Source organism: Astatotilapia calliptera, chromosome 7, assembly GCF_900246225.1.
Source record: "Astatotilapia calliptera chromosome 7, fAstCal1.2, whole genome shotgun sequence".
NCBI classification, from domain to species: Eukaryota; Metazoa; Chordata; class Actinopteri; order Cichliformes; family Cichlidae; genus Astatotilapia; species Astatotilapia calliptera.
Genome location: NC_039308.1, coordinates 44039250 through 44063899, shown reverse-complemented (window position 1 = coordinate 44063899; position 24650 = coordinate 44039250). Strand labels below are relative to the sequence as shown.

Here is a 24650-nt window from a genome sequence, read left to right as displayed (position 1 = left end):
GGCTATGCAGGCAAAAGAGAAAGAGGAAGAAGCCAACTCAGCAGCAGCAGGTGCAGGTGTGATGAGCGGGGTGAGACACAGAAAGGAAGCAGATAAGCACGCAGGCCGCAAAGCTAAATTTAATCACTGGGTGTGTTTATGGGAAACTGCAAAACCACACATGAAGAAAAATAGGTCTCAGCCACCTCCCTATTCTGCCTCAACTCCTCCCTCAGCAGGCATATATCCGGTACTTAATATCTCTGGTGGAATAATGACTATTGGAGAAGAACCGCCCGTAGCTCCAACTCCCATAGATACCAAGCATTTTTGCCCAGGAAGCTCCTCTCTGTCGGCGACATCCTCAGCTAGTAGTAGAGCCCCCTCTTCTATGTCCCATTGTTTTGGAACCGGATCTGAGGGCCTAACTGACCCCCCTGCGAGCGCACCATTTGCGGTTCGAATGAACAGACAGGAACCCACTGAACAACAATTAACTGATCAAGAAGCAGCATTACGCCGCTGCTTAAATGAACATAGGTCAGTGGTCCAGGTGAATAATCGTGTTGCGTCAGCCCCTCTTTCCCGGTCCAACCCCTTTGCCAGCACTCCTGTCGCTGTTAAAGGAGATCTGACCGCTACTGCAAAAACTGAGCCTGGCACTTCACCAAATGTCACAGTTACCATGTCTTTGGTGGGCCGTCAGGATCCGGAAACACAGATGAGTTTAGCCCACGTTTTTGCTGACACTGCTACCCCACCAGGCGGGGAAGAAACTGAGGATACTGATGATGAACTCAGTGACCTTAACAATACACCCCCCTCTACCCCTCCCAGTTTAGGATATCAGACTAGATCTAAGGGCCCTGTGCCTCAGCCTCCAGGCATATTTCCCCTGGTCCAGACTAAAGCGCAACGTAGACCAGTGTATCAACCTTATTCATTCGGAGATGTCCAGGCCCTAGTGGACAAACTCCCTGACATAACGGAGGGAGGGAATGCCTGGTTGGCTGGTTTGGATAAATACACAGCTGGACAGGACCTCGCACTGGGAGATTTTAGAGCTATTATAACTAGGTGCACATCCCGATCTCAGGCAGCGGACCTGGAACAAAATGCGGGTACTACCATGCATGAGAACGAGGTGCCACTAATGCAGGCCTTGAGGTTTATTGGACCGGCCCTGCGCAAACAATTCCCACCCAAAAATCAAGGCACCTTACAGAAATTTAAATGGGAGGGAAAGCAAAATCCCACCCATTATCTAAATCAGGCTGTTGAAGACTGGGTGAACCATACAGGTCATCACCCCAGTAGGACTTGTTCACAGAGCATGTGGTTTAGAAGGGCGGTGCTGAGGGGCATTCCGGAGTCAGTAAGCCAGAAAATGGAGGATAATCCTGATTTGCAGGACTGTGACTTTGCAATCTGGAAGAAACATTTGATTTTTAATCTTAACAAAGTGCAGATTAAGTCTGATGATAAAGCGGAGAGCGTCGAAGATTTACAGTTGCAACTGTTGAAGGTTCAGCTGCAGAAAGCTAAAAACGACCTGGGTGGAAAAGGTGACAAGCCTAAAAAGCAGCTTGTGGCCGCTGCGGCTCCCCCTCCTGGTCCAGTTGCCCCTGATTTGTATCCGAACCCATGGCCAACTGATCCACAGCCCCCCCAGTATGGTGCTTATCACTCCCCGGCCCCTTATGGGCAGAGAGGTTCCCCATTTGGAGGAAACAGAGGTGGTTTCAGGGGAAGGGGTCAGATGGGAGGTGGTAGGGGAGGCCAGATGTATGTTTGTTTCCGGTGTGGACAACCTGGACACTGGGCTAAAGCGTGCCCTTTGAACCCGGCTGCTGGAAGAGGCAGGGGAGCCCGTGGTGGGCCCTATCAGCATCCTGGCCACAGAGGTGGACCTCGTGGTGCTGTAGTTGGAGTGCCCCCGGCCCCACAGATGCCTGTGATGGGGTGGGAGTACTACGAGGGTGGTCCCCAGCTATAGGACACCCCACAGACTGCCCAGGACGGTGAAGGGACAACGGCGGACCCTATGCTGTCCATAACTGTAGATAGAAGAAGAAGCAGCTTTTTAGTGGACACTGGAGCTACGTACTCCACCATTAAGGATGTTGCTCGTGAAAGACTTACTGACAGAGTGATTACAGTGGTGGGCATATCTGGGGAACCTAAAACTCTGCCTTACACCGTGCCCCTCCCCACAACGGTTGGAGATCAGACCTTGTTACACAGCTATGTTTGTTCAAAACAGGCGCCTGTGAATTTACTGGGAAGAGACTTGTTGATTAAATTAGGAGCCACAATACTCTGCTCTTCACAAGGCCTAACTGTGACTCTCCCTACTGGGGTTGTACTTCCCTGCTCTGATGGGCCAGAGGGAGGTGGTCAGTTTCTGCTGCAACCCTCCTCCTGTTTGGCGGACTCTGCTGACATCTACTGGGCATTATTGGAAGTTGAAACACCTGCTGAACCAGGAGTTTGGACTGCTTTTCAGCAATGGCGGCCGTGGCTCTCACTCCTACATCCTTATGTCCCTCCCCCTGACCCACCTCATGTTACACTGTTTTATGACAGGCATGACACCACCTGGTACCAGCACATGTTCCAAAAGCAGTGTGAGGGGCGGGCTTGGTCTCTGAACATGTCGTGCATTTTTGCGGCACCGGAGGGAGTGGCAGCAGCGGTTACTTTTACAACAGATCAATTACAGTGGTACATGATGTCTGATGAGGCAGCTCCCCATGTGTCACTGGCCTTACATCCTGGACACCAGGCTAAGGAGCTGGGTGGAATGGTTAAACGTTCCCTTGCGGCCACTGACTGGACACCTACAAAACTCCCACAGGTTTTGTTTTCTCCATCTACCAAGACATACCAAATTTTAAATGATTGCTTTAATTCCTCAACACTGCAACATGGAGTGGTCAGCGGGTCACATGGAAGAGAACACACAGACCACTGTGATGCTGCGCCTTTACTCGACTCTCTTCCAGATTGTTTGTGGTCCCTTGGACCCACAGATGTAGGTTTAGTTGATGTGGAGCCAGTCTCTTTTCAACTGTCATCTGCTACCCCTTTGTGGCAGCCTCAGTACCCACACAGACCGGAGGCTGAGGCTGGGATTGCAGAAACAATTTCTGGTTTGGTCACTGCCGGTGTCTTGGAGCCCTCCTGCTCTAAGTGGAACACGCCCATCCTACCCGTTGAGAAAAAAGGCACGGGGAAGTTCAGAATGGCACATGATTTGAGAAGGATTAATGCCTTACTTGGCACTCCTACTTTGCCTGTGCCTAATCCTTATGTTGCCTTGACCAACCTCCCACCATCTCATGCCTGGTTCACCTGCATTGACTTGGCTAATGCCTTTTTCTGCCTCCCACTTCGTGAGTCACTGCGTGACATCTTCTCATTTACATTTAGAGGCCGACAATGGCGTTACACTCGCTTACCACAGGGATTTGCCCTCTCCCCAGGACTGTTTAATCAGTGTTTGAAAGAACTTTTACAAACCAGCCCACTACCATCTGACTGTATGTTAATACAATATGTGGATGACCTTTTGCTGTCTGCCCCCACGGCTGACATCTGTTTGGAGGCCACCAGAGTGGTACTTCACCACCTGGCCAACACAGGTTTTAAAGTGAGCAAAAACAAACTACAGATTGCAAGAAAACAGGTTTCTTTTCTAGGCCGCATGGTCTCACAGTCCGGTATTTCCTTGTCCCCAGAACACAGGAACTCCATTTTGCACCATCCAAAACCTCTAACTGTAAAAGACATGTTGTCATTTTTGGGCCTGACTGGTTACAGCAGGACCTATGTCCCAGACTATGTTGGCCTTACTTCCCCTTTGCGCGTTTTGGTAAATGAACAAGGCATGAGAAACCTCTCTGCTCCCCTCTCATGGACTACAGAAACAGAACAGGCGTTTATAAAGTTGAAACAACAGCTTTCTGTCGCCTCTGACCTTGCTGTGCCAGATTATGCTTTGCCTTTTCATCTTGATGTTTCTGGAACTGGAACCCATATCAATGGTATCCTGTTCCAGAAAAAAGGGGGAGAGAGAAAAGTGTTGACATATGTAAGCGTAATGCTTGACAACACTGAAAAACGCCACCCACCGTGCACACAACACGTTTCTGGACTTGCAAAAATCATTCAGAAAACAGCACACATAGTGATGAACCACCCACTAAAAATTTTGACATCACACAGTGTGGTAGCCTACGTCTCCTCACAGGCCTTCACACTCACTTCACTCAGGCAGAGACGCCTCAGTACCATTTTGGAAGCACCACACATCACCTACTCACATGAAGGCATAAACATGGCTGATCACATGGGATCAGGGGAACCACATATGTGTGAAGAGGTTGTGCAGGTACAGGAGAAAATCAGGCCAGATTTGCAGGCAGAACCTCTAATGGATGCAGAAAAAGATTGGTTCACAGATGGATGTTGTTTCAGAACTGAAAGTGGAATGTTGAAGGCTGCATGGGCAATAGTGGAACAGACAGACATGAGATGGAAAACAGTGAAAGCAGAGCAGTTGACAGGACAACAGTCTGCACAGAGAGCTGAACTGAGAGCGGTGATTGAAGCCTTAAGGATGGGAAAGGGACAGAAAGTGAATATATACAGTGATTCAGCTTATGCTGTGGGAGCAGTGCATGTGGAGCTCAAGCAGTGGCTAAGAGCTGGTTTTTTGACAGCCAGCGGAAAGCCTATTAAACATGAGATAGAAATGAGGGAATTAGCGGAAGCACTGTTGTTACCTGTTAAGGTGGCAGTGGTAAAATGCAAAGGACACAGTGCCGGATTGGACTTAGTGGCATTAGGTAACAAACAGGCCGACTTAGTAGCTAAGCAGACAGCTGGTTACTTACCCTCCCTGATTATGGTAATGGACCCAGAAGCCACACCCCCTCCAGAAAGACCACCCATACAACTAGGCCTAGCCACAATCAGAGAGTTACAGGACAAAGCCAGCCCCCAGGAAAAATCATTATGGGTAACAAGAGGGGCCACAAACACAGATGTTTGGCGTGGCCCAGATGGAAGGCCCATTCTACCGCCAGGGGTCAGACAGACAGCAATGGAAGAGGCACATGGAGTGGGGCATGTGGGACCTGCACAAATGATGAGGAACTTAGCCGCCTGGTGGCACCCTTATCTAAAAGACATGACAAAATACATGGTTAAAACCTGTAAGGAGTGCAACCAATTTGGAATCAAGCCCGCCTTCAAGCCAATAGCAGGGTACTTCCCCATCCCACTTTGCCCAGGGAAAGAAATAATCATTGATTACACAGACATGGTGGACAGAGTAGGTAGTTACAGGTACCTGCTGGTGGCTGTGGATGCATTTTCAGGTTGGCCAGAAGCCTGGCCGACAGCAAGTGAAAACAGTGGAACTGTGGTGAAGTGTCTGATTAATCATTATATACCACAGCATGGGTTTCCCGAGGTCATAAGGTCGGACAATGGTTCACATTTCAGGAACCACGATCTGCAGAGGGTTGAAGCCGCATTAGGTTTGAAACATAAGTTTGGCTCAGTTTACCACCCCCAATCCCAGGGGAAAGTGGAAAGGATGAATCAAACTCTAAAAACTAAATTGGCTAAAATCTGTGCACAGACCAAATTAGATTGGGTTAAGGCATTGCCTCTTGCATTAATGTCCATAAGATGCTCAGTAAATCAAACCTCTGGTTACACTCCATTTGAGTTGGAGCATGGCAGGCCTTTTCCTGGCCCCTCCTCTCGCCTGTTAATGTCGGATGAAGCTGATTCAGACCTCGATCCGAGGACATATTATAACATGCTCCGCAGTTTTGTTGCCCAGTATTCCTCACAGGTCGCTGAAAGAAACCAGCAAGAGCTGAAAGAGGCGGCTACACCTGGAATGGACTACGTCCTCCTGAAAGTCACAAAGAGAAAGTGGGCTGAGCCTCGCTGGACAGGCCCTTACCGCATAACAGAGCGGACCTCCCACGCTGTCAGGCTCGAAGGGAAAGGTGACACCTGGTTTCATTACACACAGTGCGCTGCTGCCACCGAACCAGGAAGAACCTTGAGAGAGGTGCAGAAGGACCTGTCAGAAGGAGCTGCAACAGCATCACCAACCACTTGAGGGAGCCAAAACTCAACCTACAAGCCGGCTGGTTACAAAAGGGGGTGTTCTTCATACTGAACTAAACATTTTTATTTTTCTATTTTTAACATCTTTTATGACTTTGCTTTTATATTGGCTTGAGTTTTTAAGATTTACATTTTACATTGCAATAGTTTTAACCGCTGAAAGCTCATTTAAAGTTGTGTCACTGATACTTTTTGTTGCTCTTTAACTCCTAGAACACGCCCTTGGCGAGGTGGGGGGAACTGGACCACCTTTCTGTGCCCCATCATCCTCTATTAGAAGACATCCAAGCTAAGTAAACATGTCTTGGCCCTTTCCCCCTGAAATGACAGGCAGGCAAAGATGTTGCGTCTTTGTTTGCTTCCTGGCCCTGGGTCTCATTCCCATTGGCATAATCCTGATCTGTGAAGGGCCCCCGAAACTTCTGACACCTTCAAGTTCAAAAGCTTCGCCCCCTTCTGACAGTCCCAATCTGACAAATGTAGCCCCTAGGGTCTCGCCCACCACTTCCTCTCCAGTTTTGCCCACGCCCGATCCATTTAGAAAGAAACGAGACACGGTTACCTCCTGTACCCCAAGTACGACTAGAATGATTACTCTCTGTGTCCCCAACAATAAAAGTTGGGTAGTCGAAATAGATTTCGCTAGCTTCCCAGTCACTCCCGTCACCAAAGACCAAGGGGGGGATCTTTTTAACCTTGCAGTACATCTCTCCTCCTCAGTGTGGTATATAACCCTGGGAGGTTGGCATCAGTGGAAGTGGTCCAGTTTAGTGTCAGAAACGGACCTCGATTGGTCCAAGCACTCTAGGGGTCAGGCTTTGCACTGGAGAAACCAAAATATGCTCAGAATAGCAAAAAAACCGGATCTTTCAGGCTTAATTTTTACCCTAAAGGATCTGGCCTTGACCTCCTGTCAACAATTTATACTTGCCCCTTGGACTGATCGCACCGCCCTGTATTGGCAAATGGAAATATGCCCTAGCGTTGGTGCAGCTCCAAGCTCTGTAGTTAAAGATGATAATCCCACCTTTAATGGCCCTCCGGTGACATATACAAACGGGGGGAGAAACGGCCGAATACGCATTGTAGACACAAATAAAATGTCTAAAGATGACCTCTTCCAAATTCTAACCGGTATTTCTGGAGCAACAAACAACTGGTTACTACTAGCTGAACAAGCTGCTGACAAGACGGCTTCCGACTGCATAGTGTGTATGGGAGCCCGCCCCACTTTAAGAGTGGTACCGGCGCCAGTCAATAGTGCATGCCTCCTGCATCTTATGAACAATACAAAACGAGGTCATTGCTCATATCTGGAAAACCACTTTCCTAAAACTCAACGCTCGGTCTCTAATAAACCACCTTTCTTTTCTTCAGATGTAGCTGTGAACAATTTCACTTGTATTAACCTGACTGGCAATGCAGTAAAACTAGGTAGCTTGAACTCTTCTTGGTGCACTGAGATGACGGTTATGAAACCAAACTTCCGACCTACGGCTAGGGCTGATTTGTGGTGGTGGTGTGGCAATAACAAGTTATATGATGGTTTCCCTCGGGATGCGTCAGGTCTTTGCGCTCTCATAACTCTTATTTTACCTGTTTTAGTCACTCCAGTAGATCTCTCTATAGAAGTACACGAAGTTGGCCTCCCATCCTCCTCTGAACGCCGCTCTAAACGTTCTCTAATCCCAGGTTCAGCTCATAATCCAACCTATATTGATGCTGTAGGTATACCCCGTGGGGTCCCCGATGAATATAAACTGCGAGACCAGGTTAAAGCAGGATGGGCCTCGATACTTTGGATGGTTGAAATAAATGCGAATGTAGACAGAATTAACTACATTCACTTTAATGTGCAACTGTTGGCTAATTACACTCGAGATGGTTTTGAAGCTGTGCATGCACAGTTATCTGCCACTTCCCTAATGGCTTTCCAAAACAGGGTCGCAACGGATTTTCTCCTCGCAGAAAGAGGCGGAGTCTGCAGCCTTTTTGGTCAGGAGTGCTGTACCTATATCCCCAATAACACAGCGCCTGATGGTTCCCTCACTAAAGCTATTACTGGTCTCACAGCTCTTACTGTTAAAATGAAGGAACACTCGGGCGTTGATACTGCCATGTGGGACTCTTGGCTTAACATGTTTGGCAAATATAAGGCCCTTGTAGCTTCCATCCTAGTTTCCATCTCAGTTTTTGTTGCTGTCCTAGTCACCTGCGGTTGCTGTTGTATTCCATGCATTCGATCCCTCTTCCAGAGACTGATTGTTACAGCTCTCACTCCTGAGGATAAGGATCTCGCCCGGCAGATGCCTTTATTGGCTAGTCAACTTCCCACCTCCTCGCCAACGGATGATGAAAACTCTGATCGTGAGGGTGACGAACATTATCGTCTTTCTCTTGTTTAAATGCTTCTAGAATGGTTGTTTCTCTGTGGTGTTTTGTATTAGGCTTGTTATTAATTGTTTCCCTCACCCACTTCCTCTTGAAGGATATATCTGGTTGAACTGTGTCTGGTCGGGTTGTGAGGGTTAAGCGATGTTCTCAGGGTCTCCGGACTTAAGCCTGAGCGAATGTGTACTCCCACCACTGGATATAAATTGTTTTTTTTCCACACCCCTTCCTCACGTTTTACCATATTCACTTTTGAATGTCCTTAGCAGTTACCGTTCTGGGTTTATTTTACTGTTGATTTATTCTTTCACATTTTCACGTTTATATCTCTCATTATTATAGTATACTCTGTACTCTCCACATTTTTATCATTACTTATGCTTTTTGGTTGCTGGGTTACAGGAACTGTTAATTTTGTGTCACTACCCTGGTTGCACTGACTCGTTGTATCCTTGTGTGCAGGACAGCTGTTACTGCTTTCGTCTGGAACCGAGACTGCTTGCAGCCGACCCCTGGGCAGGGTGGTGCCTGGACTCTTTTCTCCTCATCTGCAATGACAGATAAAGACAAATGATAAGACCCGAGGAGTTTTTCGAGCCAGGCTTCGACACGTCTCTGTGTTCCTTTGAATGTGACTTATTTTTGTGTGTTGACCCATTTAAGATGGGTCAAAAGGGGGATTTGAAGAAAATATAATCTGATCAAACATTATTCAGCTTTAAATATTGTTCAGCTTTAAAGTTACTGTGCAACTGTGTAATAAAAATGTGCTCACGACTTTGGCCTTGAGAGCGATAAGAAGCGATCGCCTCATCCTGCAGGTGCAAGATATCTGCAAGCGAAGAGACTAGAACACCCAAGGCCGATTTCCTTTTATGGAGTTGTTTTTCTGCTAATGCAGCACTTTCCTCACAACCCCCTCCTGTAAGTTTTAGAGAATATATACCCATCCTCACAGCAAATCTTCGGAATCTCCTGATGTGAGCTGTGTTGAGAGGTTGTCTCTGTCTCAATAAAAGTTCACTGATTCCCCATCTGCCGCAGGTGTCCGGTTGTCTTCATTCTCCGCCAGCCTGGTTAAGTCAATTCCTCCTTAACATCTAAAAGAACCTATTTAATGAAGGAAGACGGGTTCACTTTGTGTTTAATATTATTCTATTGCTGTTGTTGTTTTTTTTGTATCCTTCACTCTACAGCTCTAGAGTCTAGTGCCAGTATGCTTTAAACCACTGTATATGATGCTTTGCATTGCACTTGGTGATGTAAGGCTCAGATGGAACTGCTCTGACAAGGAAATCCATTGCATGAAATTCTCCATGCACCGTTCTTGAGCTAATCTAAAAGCTACATAAAGTTTAGAGGTCTGTAGCAAATGACTCTGAAGTGGTGACCTCTGTCCATTATGCACCTGAGCATCAGCTGACGCTGCTTTGTGATTTACAGTTTTTTCTGATTGCTTAAGCACATTTATTGTAACTATTGGCTAATTTTGCAAAACTCTTCACACAAATAAGAAAACCTGTCACCCAATAATCAAAACATTGTAGTTCTCTTGTAAAAGAAAACACAGCTAGATTAACTCTTCACACCTTCGTAAAAATGGTGTTTCCGTATCAAACAGTACACACAAGCCATCATCTACTAAGCACACAATGCGCCAACTGCACACTGATGGTATGAATACAAAACACATCTGGCTTTTGCTTTCTCTGTGCACAAGGTAGGCTATGTCAGTTTGAGCTCATACTTCTGTCATAGATCCATAAGCATAGAGGGATCCAAACTTCAAGTACTGGTGTTTATTCAAACACATCAAAACAAACACAAGTGTTTATTTCCAAGTATAGGATTATTTGCAATCGCCATAATGACTATATGGGTTACTTGGTCTGCAGTGAACATGCTTCCTCTGCTCCCAGCATCTGGTCATCTAGCAATTCTGTAAAGTAACAATTTCAGTATTTTTACATCAATGGTATTGGTGTGTTTCTCATTGGCATATGGCAGTGCTACAAATCTTTGTGCGAAGTGACTATACTCACCGATTCTCATTTCAAGATGTCCTTATGGTACTTGCTACAGTGTAGCGCAGGGGTGCTCAATACGTCGATCGCGATCGACCAGTCGATCGCAAAGGTAGTATTGGTAGATCGCATGGCATTAAAAAAATAGATGCCAGCCTATCATCCATCCCGTCACTTGATTGATACAGGGAAGCCAGTCAGATGACAGCAGATTTTTTCTGCCGCTTAGGTCGCTGCGCAATGCGCAAACAGCGGCGCGAAGTGTAGTAAAACTGACAAGCTAGTCAGCGAGTTAACTCCAATTTTTAGCTCTCGGTTTTTTCTCTTAAACCTGGCCGTCAGCAGCTACTGTCCGGACTATGCATCCCTGGCTGATTCAATTCAGTGCAAGTCATCAGAGTAAACTCAGGTAATGACAAAAAATTTACATAGTTAATTGTGTTGTGAAATATTGGATATTGCGGTTATGCATTGTAGATATAAAGAATCCTCAATATATTTATAAATAAGTATATGTTTTGGATTTTTGTAGTGGGTAGATCATTTTGACTTGGTCATTTTATAAGTAGCTCACATGCGGAAAAAGTGTGAGCACCCCTGGTGTAGCGGCTCGAGTTAGGCTGGACCTGTTGGCCAGCTACCCTCAGGGTCATTCCACGGTTGATTACATGGTCCACTATTGTAGCTCTGATGTCATCAGTGATTCTATTTCTTATTCTTCCTACCCTTCCTCTCACCCCTCCTCATCTTCCTCTCCTCCCTCCTCGTCTTCCTCTTGCTCCTCCTTGTCCTTGTCGTCCTCTTCATCCTACTTCTTCACCTCCACGTCCTCTTCCTCGGCCTCCTCTTCTACACCTCACTCTTTCTGCTCCCTCCATTGTACTCCGCACACACAGCTTACCTGTATTATAGTGCTTAGGCTGATTGCAAAGTGAACTAATTATCTAAAAAAGTTTTCACATGTGAAAGTGTGCCAGACAGTTGGCAAATTAGTGTTAATGATAGCCATACATGTGTATACTTTTGCTAGGAGTGTGTTGGAAATTTGGTAATTGAGTGTTGTGCAGTGAATTGTGCCTACAGTTTTGCAAAGTGTGTGTTACAAAATTGCAAACTGAGTGCAAAGCAGTTTTTGTGCTTTTAGTTTTGCAAACTCAGTGAGTGGTTTTGCTATAAGTCTGAATAGTTTTAGAGATTGTGCTACAGGAATCACAGTTAGGGTTTAAGCATTCAGAAAAAACTGTAATGTGGAATACCACTTTGTGGATGTTTTTCCCAATCGTTTCCACTCTGTTATATATTACTAACAGTTGACTGTGGAATAATAGTATGAAAATTCCATGACTGGACTTGTGACACAGGACATCCTACCACAGTATCACACTGTAATTTGTTGAGCCCCTTAGAACGACCCATTCTTTCACAAACATTTCTAGAAGCAGTCTGCATGCCTAGGTACTTGATTTTGGATTAGAATTTCATTTTTTGATAACATTTCACTTGAACTCTCAAAATGAAGTCCATACAGATGTTGGAGCATGTGAAGAAGGCCACCATTAAGTGAAAAAAACACCATCATTGATAGCTGATACAGGGAGGTTTGAAAGCCTCACCTTTAAACCACCAGTATACCTCTTGCCATTCTGGCGAGATACTGTAGCTTAATTGTTGTCTCATCTTACCCTAAAAATCTTCTCCAGAAAGCATACACTTCAGTTGTGATTGAAGGTATTTATACTGGAGCAGGGGCAGGGGCTTCATGTGCGCATGCGCCAACCAGCGTGCAGCCTGTTACAGTCGCTCCTGCTTTTCTCTTAGTTTAGCTCTTTTTTCTTACGTATTCTTTTTTTTCCTGACTTATATTTTCCTCCGTTTTCTATCTCTTACTCAATCATGTGGATTGAGAGAGTTTTTGTTCTTCTGGTGGCCGTGGAACTGTTACTTTTATCATGGAACGGGACCGCGGCACATCTCCTACACGCACGGACTGTTTACTCCAGAGATCAGCTGATCGCCCTGATGCCGGCCGGCTCGCTGGCCAGGCCCGCAGAAGTGCCCGCAGAAGTACCAGCTGAAATTTGGAGGAAAACACATCGGGGATGCAGAGGTCAAGGACAGAAGAGAAGAAAAAAGGTGACGGTGAGACAGCGGAGGCTCGAAGCGAGGAGGAGGTTTAAACCGTGTCTGCCGTCTATCGTGATGGGAAATGTGCGATCGTTGGCAATTAAAATCGACGAGCTCTCAGCACTGGTACGGAGTCAGAGGGAATACCGAGAGTGTAGCCTGATGTGTTTCACCGAATCATGGCTGCACCAGGTCATTCCCGATGAGAATGCTTCCGTGGAAGGCTTCCACACTGTTCGGGCGGACAGGGACAGCATCGCTAGCGGTAAGCGTAAAGGAGGTGGGCTTGCTGTTTTAGTTAACAACCGGTGGTGTAACCCTGCCAACATAACAATCAAAGAAAGGATTTGTTGCCCGGACACTGAACTGTGTGCTGTTGGACTCAGGCCGTATTATTTACCCAGGGAATTCTCTCACGTCATCTTGGTGGCTGTTTATGTTCCCCCCTCTGCTAACCCCACAGCTGCATGTGACACTATCCACTCTGCCATAGCTCGGCTACAGACTCAGCACCCGAGTGCCTTTATTGTGATCTCGGGTGACTTCAACCATGTATCACTGGACAATACACTACCAACATTCAAACAATATGTGGACTGTCCCACCAGGGGAGAGAAAACTTTAGACTTACTGTATGCTAACGTCAAGGATGCATACAGCTCCTCCTCCCTCCCCCCACTTGGTAGGTCAGATCATAACCTGATTCACCTCACCCCCCGCTATGTGCCAATTGTGAGGAGGGAACCTGTGACCACCAGGACTGTTAGGAGGTGGTCAGAGGAGGCAATAGCGGAACTACAGGGCTGTTTCGAGGTGACCGACTGGGAAACACTCTGTGAGCCTCACGCCGAGGACATCAATGGGCTTACTGAGTGTATCACAGACTACATAACTTTCTGCACCGACTCCATTGTTCCAGCTCAGACTGTTCATTGTTACCCAAATAACAAGCCGTGGGTGACTAAGGACATCAAAGCCCTCCTCAACAACAAGAAGAGGGCTTTCAGAGGGGGCAACAAAGAGGAGGTGAGGAAGGTCCAGGTGTTACTAAAGGACAAGATCAGAGAGGCTAAGGACAATTACAGGAGGAAGCTGGAGTGGAAACTCCAGCAGAACAGCATGAGAGAGGTGTGGAGGGGCATGAAGACCATCACTGGATTCAGGCCAACCAACAGCAGGGGAGCTGAGGGAGGTGAGAATAGAGCCGACGAGTTGAATCTGTTTTTCAATAGATTCGACACCACAGTGTCTGCTCCCACCCCCACAACCTCACCTGCAGTCAGCCTGGAATCCAGAGCCACACCACTGTGCCAGCCTCTCTCTTCACATGTTGCCTCCTGTGAGATTCCTGACACCCCTCCCCCACCCATCACCTTCACTCAATACCAGGTTGAGATGCAAATGAGGAGACTTCACTCAGGCAAGTCTGCTGGACCAGACGGAGTGAGTCCCCTTGTCCTCAAGGCCTGTGCCCCCCAGCTGTGTGGAGTCTTTCATAAACTGTTTATGCTGAGTCTGAGTCTGCAGAGGGTCCCGGTGATGTGGAAGACATCATGCCTCGTCCCTGTACCAAAGACGCCTCGTCCCAGTGGCCCCCAGGATTACAGGCCCGTGGCACTGACCTCCCACATCATGAAGACCCTGGAAAGGCTCATCCTGGACCAGCTGCGACCCATAGTAAGACCACATCTGGATCCCCTTCAGTTCGCTTATCAGCCTCGTCTCGGAACAGAGGACGCCATCATCTACCTGCTCAATCGTGTCTACACCCATCTGGACCAGCCGGCGAGCACTGTTAGGGTCATGTTTTTTGACTTTTCCAGTGCTTTCAACACCATCAGGCCGACCCTCCTGGGTGATAAGTTAGCAGCGATGCAGGTGGATGCTTCTCTGGTGTCCTGGATTGTTGATTACCTGACAGGAAGACCACAATATGTACGTCTCCCACAGTGTGTGTCTGACAAGGTGATTAGCAACACAGGGGCACCACAGGGGACTGTCCTCTCCCCCTTCCTCTTCACCCTCTACACCACAGACTTCAGCCACTGCACAGAGACCTGCCATCTTCAGAAGTTTTCTGATGACTCTGCGGTGGTTGGATGCATCAGCAGGGATGATGAGACAGAGTACCGGGCTGTGGTCGACTCCTTTGTCACGTGGTGTGAGCAGAATCATCTGCAGCTCAACGTGGCAAAGACCAAGGAACTGATCGTGGACTTCAGGAAGACCAGGAAACACTTGACCCCTGTTTCAATCCAGGGGGTCAGTGTTGACATTGTGGAGGACTATAAATACCTTGGAGTACACATTGACAATAAACTGGACTGGGCTAAAAACACCACAGCACTTTACAGGAAGGGCCAGAGTCGTCTCTATTTTTTGAGGCGACTGAGGTCCTTCAACATCTGCCAGAAAATGCTGAGGATTTTCTATGAGTCTGTGGTGGCCAGTGCGATCCTCTATGCTGTTGCATGCTGGGGGAGCAGGCTGAGGGTCGCAGATGCCAACAGACTTAATAAACTGATCCGTAAGGCCAGCAATGTTGTGGGGATGGAGCTGGACTCCCTCAAGGTGGTGTCAGAGAGGCGGATGCTGTCCAAGATAAAGACAATGTTGGATAACACTTCCCACCCACTCCATGACATGTTGGTCAGTCACAGGAGCACGTTCAGTGAGAGACTGAGATTACCGAAAAGCACCACTGAACGACACAGGAAATCATTCCTGCCTGTGGCCATCTCCCTGTACAACGCATCCACTTAACACACTGTTTGCTGCTACAACTACACATGTTTCTTTTCCAAATATTTATTTATAAGTGACTTATGTATGTATGTATGTATATATATTTATATATTGTACTAAGTTAGCGTATTGTCTGTCTTGTCTTAATGTTGGTTTAAAATGGAGCACTGTAACAAAAAATAATTTCCCCCAGGGATCAATAAAGTATTCTGATTCTGATTCTGATTCTGATTTAGTCTGCATCTTTCCAGTTTAATGATGTTAAACTTTGTAGATCATAGAGCTTCACTGAGTCAAGCTCTAAGAATAATGCCGCCTCCTTAAAATTTTCAAATTCATCTGAGTATTTATTGAACCAGTGAGTTCTTTCAAAGAAATCCTTTTCATTCTTGCAAAGAGAAACTACGAATTCTATTCAATCATGATGCACTAATAAAAAGTTAACAGGCCTTAAACCTGCCAAATCAAAAGACACTTGAGAACCTTCAGCATATTTATTAAAATATCTAAGTGAGTGTATGTATATATATATGAGCCTGTATGTATGTTTTTAACCCTGTATGGTTTAAAGAAATCCAATATAAATTCGAACTTGTCCACCTAATTCTTGTTCTTTTTTAAAAAAATGCATTAAAGATGTAGAATTCAAAGAAAGAATTAAAAGCCCCAAACTACCATGACATACATGCCCATAATGAGTGTACAGAAATGTCTGACCTTGTATATCATGTTATACAATCTTTCTAGCTTCCTTCTTCTTTTACCAGTCATAGTCCCTTCATTTAGAATCTCACCACTTTCACCTTTGCAATTCTAGCCTTATTTCTCTCTTGCTTCCTCCTAGCATGCCTTCCCTCCTTTCTCACCTTTTGTGTTCTGACAAAAGTGGCACAGTTTTCACCCTATTGGGCAACATTATGAGATGAAGTCATTTTGAACCTGGCCCCCGACCAAACAGGTATGGACATGTCATTCATCTCATTCATTATGTCATTCATTATCATCCAGTGATTCGGTCAATATTTTACTTCTAACACCTCTCCTTGTACAACATTCCCGCCCCGTGCGCCAACAAAAAAGAAAAAAAAGAAAAGAGAGAAAGACAACCCAACCAAAACAACCAAGGACAAAGCAAAGACACTATTGGACACTGTTGTTATGGCGGAATCTTCATGAAATCCATCCATCCATCGCTTTGTCAGTGTACTTAATCACTATGTATTAACAGGGTCTATACTATTGCAACAGCATTCTTTCTACGTGCTTCACATATTAGAACCAGAAGGTTCTAAAATTCACTAAAGTCTTCATCACTAGGTCCACAGTGGGACACAACTGTCTTTGAAACCTGCTGTGTCTCAGAGGTTGTGCTCTGCACTCATGTCTGTGAAGGTTCTCAGTCATCCAGGTCATCGTAGTCAAAGGAGCTTGCAAAGAAAAGCGTCTGGACTTCTTTAAGTTGCCTGAAGATGTTTCACCTCTCATCCGAGAAGCTTCTTCAGTTCTAAGGTCAAATGGTGGAGAGTCCTAGATTTAAACCCAGTGGGAATATCCCCCCAAAGAGGGACAAAAGGACCCCCTGATGATCCTCTAATCACATGAGTCAAGGTGTGAAAATGGGTGTGGGTCACAATCAGCCAGGGTTTCGGGTGAGCTCATTGTGAAACCTGGCCCCACCTTATCATGCGATTTCCTGAAGTGAGATGGCCCAGGATGTGAGTGGGCGTTAAGGAGTCTGGGGAGGGAACTCAAAACTGGATTATAGATGGCAGACAGTTGGTGTCGTAAACCACCGCCTCTGTTCTAAGATGGTCGCTCACAGTGGACATAGATGGCTTATTTCACTCCTCTTTCAAACCATCTGTCCTCTCTGTCCAACATGTGAACATTGGCATCCTCGAAAGAGTGACCTTTGTCCTTAAGATGCCGATGGACTGCTGAGTCTTGTCCTGTGGAGGTGGCTCTTCTATGTTGTGCCATGCGCTTGTGAAGTGGCTGTTTGGTCTCTCCAATGTAGAGGTCTGGGCATTCCTCGCTACACTGTACAGCATACACCACATTGTTAAGTCTGTGTTTTGGAGTTTTGTCTTTCGGGTGAACCAGTTTTTGTCTGAGCCAAAATCAGCTTTTAAGTGAAAGGATAAGACAGGTCCATTTCACTATAGATGCCATCCAGATCAAGATTAGCCAGACTCTGCAGGAACTGGAAACCCTTCTACCCTCTCCAATCTTAGAAGAGGTTTACAAGTTTGTGGACAAGGCTCAGCAGGCCCAACACTCTAAAGCAGGGGTGTCAAACTCAAATACACAGTGGGCCAAAATTCAAAACTGGAACAATGTCGCGGGCTAACATTAATATTTATTGAAAAAAAATCTTCCTCCAGATATAAGAATCAATCTTTTCTTATTGACTCAAACAAGTTTTGCTGAAAAACTGAATATGGAACAAGCAAAGCTTAATACTAAACAAAATATATATTAGCTGTATAATACCAGTAGGCCAGCTCTAATAGTAATTTGGTATGGCTTCGCGGGCCAAATGTAATTACACTGCGGGCCAAATCTGGCCCGCGGGCCAGAGTTTGACACCTATGCTCTAAAGGAAAAGAAAGACAACACAGAAAATTTCACACCTTGCTTTCAAAAACACACACTCCTCATTCTGAACCTACACAACTCAGAGAAGAAAACACACCTGAAGACAGGAGAAATGGGTAAAGATCTTTTCAGACCGGAATCTCACTGAACCTGAAAAGAGAGTATTAGCCAAAGTACTCAATTTTGCCATTTCTCCGCAACAGTTGCCCATAGTGGACCTCATCACAGCCACAGAAACTGCCATACAGATGAATAAATTATCACCGACAGAAGCAGAGCAAATCAGGATGAAAGTCTCAGCCACCCTCTCCAGTGCCAAAGTCCCTCCGTCCAACCTCACAATACAAGAAAAGTAGGCCGTCGCTTCCCTGAGCAAAGACCACAACATCACTATTTTACCAGCTGATAAGGGAAGATACACTGTGGTCCTAAACACTACAGATTACCACACAAAGATCATTACTCTCCTCAGTGACAACAATACCTACGAAGCCTTAAAGCGAGACCCCACAAGCAGCTACAAATAAAAAAGAAAAAGAAAAAAGAAAGTTATAGCTTGCCTTCAAGACCTTGAAAAGGACAAAATCATTGACTGCCTTACATATCACCACCTTTACCCAGGGGATGCCATACCCTGCTTTTACGGACTTCCTAAAATCCACAAGGAAGGTGTCCCACGTCAGTAGCATAAACTCAGCTACTTACAACATTTCGAAACACCTTGCTACCATCCTTGCACCTCTCGTGGGGAACACCCCACACCACATCAAGAACTCCACCGAATTCACCGACAAGGTCCAGAAACTTACCCTGGATCCAGATGAAACCATGGTGTCCTTTGATGTAGTCTCTCTCTTCACTTGCATACCCACCACGGAGGCAGTGTAGACTGTCAGAAAACGACTACAAAAAGACAGCTCCTTAGAAGACAGAACCAACTTCACACCCGATCAGATTTTCACACTGTTAGACCTCTGCCTTACCACAACATACTTCAAATACAATGAAGGCTTCTACAGACAAAAACGTGGCTGTGCCATGGGCTCCCCTGTGTCACCTATTGTAGCCAACCTTTACATGGAGGAATTGGAAAGGAAGGCTCTTTCAAAGGAAGAGTACCCAGCCACTGGTACAGATATGTAGACGACTCCTGGGTCAAAATCAAGACACAAGAAGTGGAATCTTTCACTGCGAACATTAACGCCTTGGATAAAAACATCAAGTTCACTAGGGAAGACACAAAGGACGACTGTTTGCCTTTCCTGGACTGCGCTGTGCACATTGAAGAGAACGGCAACCTCAACATCGAAGTTTACCGGAAGCCCACACACACGGACCAGTACCTCCTCTTTGACTCCCATCACTCTCTGGAACACAAACTTGGAGTAATTAGGACCCTACACCACCGGGCAGAACATGTTCCCTCTGAGCCTAAAGGGAAAAAGAAGGAACACACATATGTAGCACTCAAAACATGCGGTTATCCTAATTGGGCGTTCATAAAGTCAGCAAAGAGGCACAGAAAAGAAGATCAGACATCAGCGAGGGAGGATAAGAAGGACAGACGCAACAACATTGTCATCCCCTATGTAGCCGGTGTATCAGAAAAACTTAGGAGAGTTTTCTCCAAGCATGACATCCCGGTGCATTTCAGACCCAGCAACACACTCAGACAAAAACTGGTTCACCCGAAAGACAAAACTCCAAAACACAGACTTAACAATGTGCTGTATGCTGTACAGTGTAGCGAGGAATGCCCAGACCTCTACATTGGAGAGACCAAACAGCCACTTCACAAGCGCATGGCACAACACAGAAGAGCCACCTCCACAGGACAAGACTCAGCAGTCCATTTTGGATCTAAAGGATAAAGGTCACTCTTTCGAGGATGCCAATGTTCACATGTTGGACAGAGAGGACAGATGGTTTGAAAGAGGAGTGAAAGAAGCCATCTACGTCCACTGTGAGCGACCATCTTTGAACAGAGACGGTGGTTTACGACACCAACTGTCTGCCATCTATAATCCAGTTTTGAGTTCCCTCCCCAGACTCCTTAACGTCCACTCACATCCTGGGCCATCTCACCTCAGGAAATCGCATGATAAGGTGGGGCCAGGTTTCACAATGAGCTCACCCGAAACCCTGGCTGATTGTGACCCACACCCATTTTCACACCTTGACTCATGTGATTAGAGGATCATCAGGGGGTCCTTTTGTCCCTCTTTGGGGGGGTTACTCCCACTGGGTTTAAATCTAGGACTCTCCACCATTTGACCTTAGAACTGAAGAAGCTTCTGGATGAGAGGTGAAATGTCTTCAAGCAACTTAAAGAAGTCCAGACGCCTTTCTTTGCAAGCTCCTTTGACTGCTCTGCACTCATCTCGTCAAACAAAGTTGACACCTTGTTGTGTGAATGTCACCATTCCATCAGTCTCAACCACTCAGTTGCAAACCCATCTGTACCACATTTCCTCTCCAGCAAGAAGCATCTTCAGACATTTGCTTCAGTTATTATTTGCTTCCATCTAGTGGCTCTCTTCCTGTAACCCAGCATCTACAGATAACAGAAATACATATGACTGGATGTGGGTAAGCTGTTCACGTCAGGGTCAGCTGAACAAATCTTCAGCTGTTGCTGCATTGTTTTTATTTGTCTGGGTTTTGAGTCACTGAGTCAGATTTCTCACTTTAATGTTTAAAATGCTTTTCACTCTACAGACATCTCAATATTAACTGCCAAAAGTCTATTTGATAATGTTTTTAGGTTTGTTTATTATGTAAGATGCTACTTAATAAAATGACTATACACTACATCCTTTCAAAACTGAGGCAAACAATATGCTACAAAACCATGTCTGGGTTTTGATATCCTCTCCAACCTCCACCCGGAGAGGGTAGAGTGCCCACTCTGGGTCAGGTTTGAGTTCCTGCGCAAGTAGAGGAGTTTAAGTATCTCAGGGTTTTGTTCGCGAGTGACAGGAGAAGGGAGCGGGAGATAGACAGCAGGATTGGAGAAATTGCGAATACAAGCAGCGGAAATGGGCTTCCTCCCAAGGGTAATTCAGCCATCTGGGAGGGGCTCAGAGTAGAGCCGCTGCTCCTCCACATCGGAAGGAGCCCGTTGAGGTGGTTCAGGCATCTGATAAGGATGCCTCCTGAGCTTCTCTTGAGTGAGGTGTTCTGGGTATGTCCCACCTGGAGGAGGTTCCAGGGCAGACCTAGGACAAACTGAAGAGATCATATCTCTTATTTGGCTGGCCTGGGGACACCTTGGTGCCAAATAAGCTGGAGGAGGTGGCCGGGGAGAGGGAGGTCTGGGCTTCTCTGCTTAACTTGCTGTCCCCACGACCTGGCCCCGGATAAGATGAAAAAGATGGATGGATGGATGATTTTGATATACTGAGTTAGATTTTTCATTCTCCCATTAAAAGTAATCTCAACACTGTTTGATCACATTAAACAGCCAAAAAAAAGGGTCATTTTAATACAGTGCCACACCACTTTTGCTCCAGAGCTCTTGGAATACATTAAAATTGGATTTAGACGACAATAAAACAAGAAGTTAAAGAGACAAGTGAGCTATTCATAGATAAGCTGATTGTTTATTTAACGTTTAACCTCAACCGTTAAGCTATGTACAGGAGTTGCCTGATGGTCAGGTGATCAAGTTCTGCCAAGTGATCGTGGACTGCTGTTAGCTTCTTCAGCAATGTGCTAGTATTGTCTCAATTGACCGACTAACATTAGCTTTCCTGATTCTTCTTCACCACAGGGGCTTTCTTTACTTGCATCCTTGATGCACAACGCCTCTGTCAGTGCGCCCCAGGGCAGCTGTGGCTACAATGTAGCTTGCTATCGCCAGTGTGTGAATGTGTGTGTGAATGGGTGAATGACTGAATGTAGTGTAAAGCGCTTTGGGGTCCTTAAGGACTAGAAAAGCGCTATACAAATGCAGGCCATTTACCATTTATTTACTTGATCTCATACCTGAGACGAGGCAGTTGCTTTATCCTTAGCTCAGCAGATGCTCAGTTAAAATGCTGTTTTCTACCAGAGTTGGCTTATCATGTCCATGCATCTCACTATTGTTCCCATTGTGCTGGCTGTAGTCTCTGGATCTCTTGCTTTGATTGCACCAGGTGCCAGGTACTTCTCGGTCAGTGTGGATATTGGTCGTCTGTTAATTCATAACTACTCATGGGTTTGGATGCCACAGTACACTTTTTATCAATATGTCCTGGTTCCACAAGAGGACATACTGATGAAAAGTGGCCTTGTTGAGACAGGTGATGTCCGAGCTGTTATTACTTTAGTCGTGTATCTCTTGCTCTTCCAAGGTGTGTGGGGGTGTGTGCATGTGTGTGTGTGTGTTGATTTTCCTTCTCTCAAAGTGACTTTGTTGCTCAAATGAAATATCACATAGGATCATAAATGTATTATAAATCCTACAGACTCAAGGGACACAATAATCTTATAACACTTGTTTTTAGCATGTTTTTGCCAGATAACTATTGTAGAGGTTAAAATTTAAGAGAAAAATATAAGTAGACCTTTCTTCCAAAAAGGCTAAAACAAAACTTTGACAATTGTAGATGCGTGTTGTGTACAATGCACTTTAATAAAACTAACTTAAAAGAGAGACGTGAAATGAAGATGTGATTTTCCCCAAAGGAGGAGGCTTTGATAATACAAGGTTAGCTAAATATGATAAACAAGGCCCAGTTTTGCAGATGATGACAGATTCACATGCTTGCCCATCTGCAGTGGAGTTTGTTTATGTTCCAATTTTCTTTCTTCAGTCAATTGCCATGGGTAGGAAGAGGAAAACATCAGCCTTAAAGTCAGCTGTGTACACTTGAACACCACATGCAGTCTAAACTTTTTTTTCCCCATTTATACACAAACAGCCATGGAGTCCGCTCCACTTACATATCCCTCCTTTTGGGCAACACATGCACCCTTTGTTGATTTCACATTCCAGAGTGGCTTACATTTAGCTCTTAGTGCTGTATTGAAAGGATATCACACTGTAGCTCTTTTTTAACTCTAGTCTGCTAATATAAGCAAACATACATATTGTCAAAATCTTAAGTAGTGACTCTGTGTTATTATATGTTTTCCATTTGTCTTTGTGACAGAGTTGGAGTCTTATGACACCAAAAAAATCAATCAAGATCAGCCGGTGCACCGAAAGAAGAAAGAAAATCAATGTGGAAACTTTAGAGCAGATAAAGACAACACATCACTTACCCCAAATGCAGGATTGTCTGTCCCCTGGTCATTGAGTCCAAGCTCTATTGTTTCTTCTGTCGTGAGATGCATTGTGGAAAATCAGGCAAGGTGTTGTAAACTCCGCATAAATACAAAAACACACAAGGTGGGAGTAAATCTCTAACTGAGCACAGAAATAAAAGGGACAACATTAATAACCCATTTCCCTAGTTTCGCTAGGAATGCTGACTATCGCAGTCAGAAAGAGAACGGCTTAGTTATTTTGTAATCTCCTCTTTGGCTCTGAAAACTTTCTGGACTGCTGCTGGGTGAGTGTGAGCTCTAGTTACTCTGACTTTGGGTCATGTGCCTGCTGTTGTGTGATGATGGACCTATTGAGAATAGCGAAGCAAGTTTGTCACATGCATCTTTATTTACACATGAATCATACTGTTATCAAATATTTGCAGGTGAAATATTTAAGGAATTTAACAAAGTGGCAGATTTCAGCTTTTGATGTTCATCTTTGGATTGGATCCATGGATACCATGTTTCCACTTGACACATTACGATACCCGACACTAATTGCAACTGTATTAAAATAAATCACAAATCATTGTATTTTGCTCACTGCACTGAGGCAAAAACTTAATTTAAAAAAACTTTTGAAACTTACTGTGACGCACAATCATCTTTCCTTATAAGCAATATAATTTATTTTCTCCTAGAATTGTTTTTTTGTGGTCTATTAATTTGCAACAGCTCAGTGATAAAGAGATTGACCTCGAGTGCTATCATGAGCAAACTAGTTCAAAGACGTTACATAATTATGCATTTTACGTCCAACATGGAAAAATTAAGTGCTCACACAACAATAAAGCATTTCAGAAGCTTAAATGCAGATTTCTGTATTTCTCCTATAGAAACCTTGCCTTCTTTAACTAAACACCTTATAACTAGACTTGATTCTGCATTTCTCATTGTAACAGTGCTTAACAAATTTATTTGACCACCTCTCATAAAACAAGAAAACTTAAATGTTTTAGAAATCTATCTAAACCTTTTTTAAAACTAAAACTAATATTGTTATTTATTAGGGAAAACAATGAACTGGAAAATTAATTAATCACCCATAACATTCAACCACTAAAGTTACTTTTTTTTGTTTTTTGTTATGCAGAAGCCAGACAACACACACCATCCAGCCATCCATCCATCTTCTTCCACTTATCGGGAGCTGGGTCACGGGGGCAGCAGCCTAAGCAGAGAAACCTAGACCTCCCTCTCCCCAGCCACCTCCTCCAGCTTGTCCAGGGTAACACCAAGGGTTTCCCAGGCCAACTAAGAGATATAATTTCACCAGCGTGTCCTGGCTCTACCCTGGGGCCTCATCCCGGTGGGACATACCCGGAACAGAAGCATCCT

The 24650-nt window shown here is 45.2% G+C and overlaps 1 protein-coding gene across 1 annotated transcript in view; it reads right to left on the bottom strand.

The window, feature by feature from the left end:
* The window catches only part of LOC113026334 (solute carrier family 23 member 2), an 84225-nt gene extending 60885 nt beyond the window's left edge, over positions 1-23340 (bottom strand). The window contains exon 1 of the mRNA XM_026174991.1: positions 23265-23340. Within this exon, the coding sequence (XP_026030776.1) occupies positions 23265-23336 (72 nt within the window). The 5' untranslated portion in view covers positions 23337-23340. The remainder of the gene's footprint in view (positions 1-23264) is intronic.
* Between the last annotated feature and the right edge of the window lie 1310 nt (positions 23341-24650).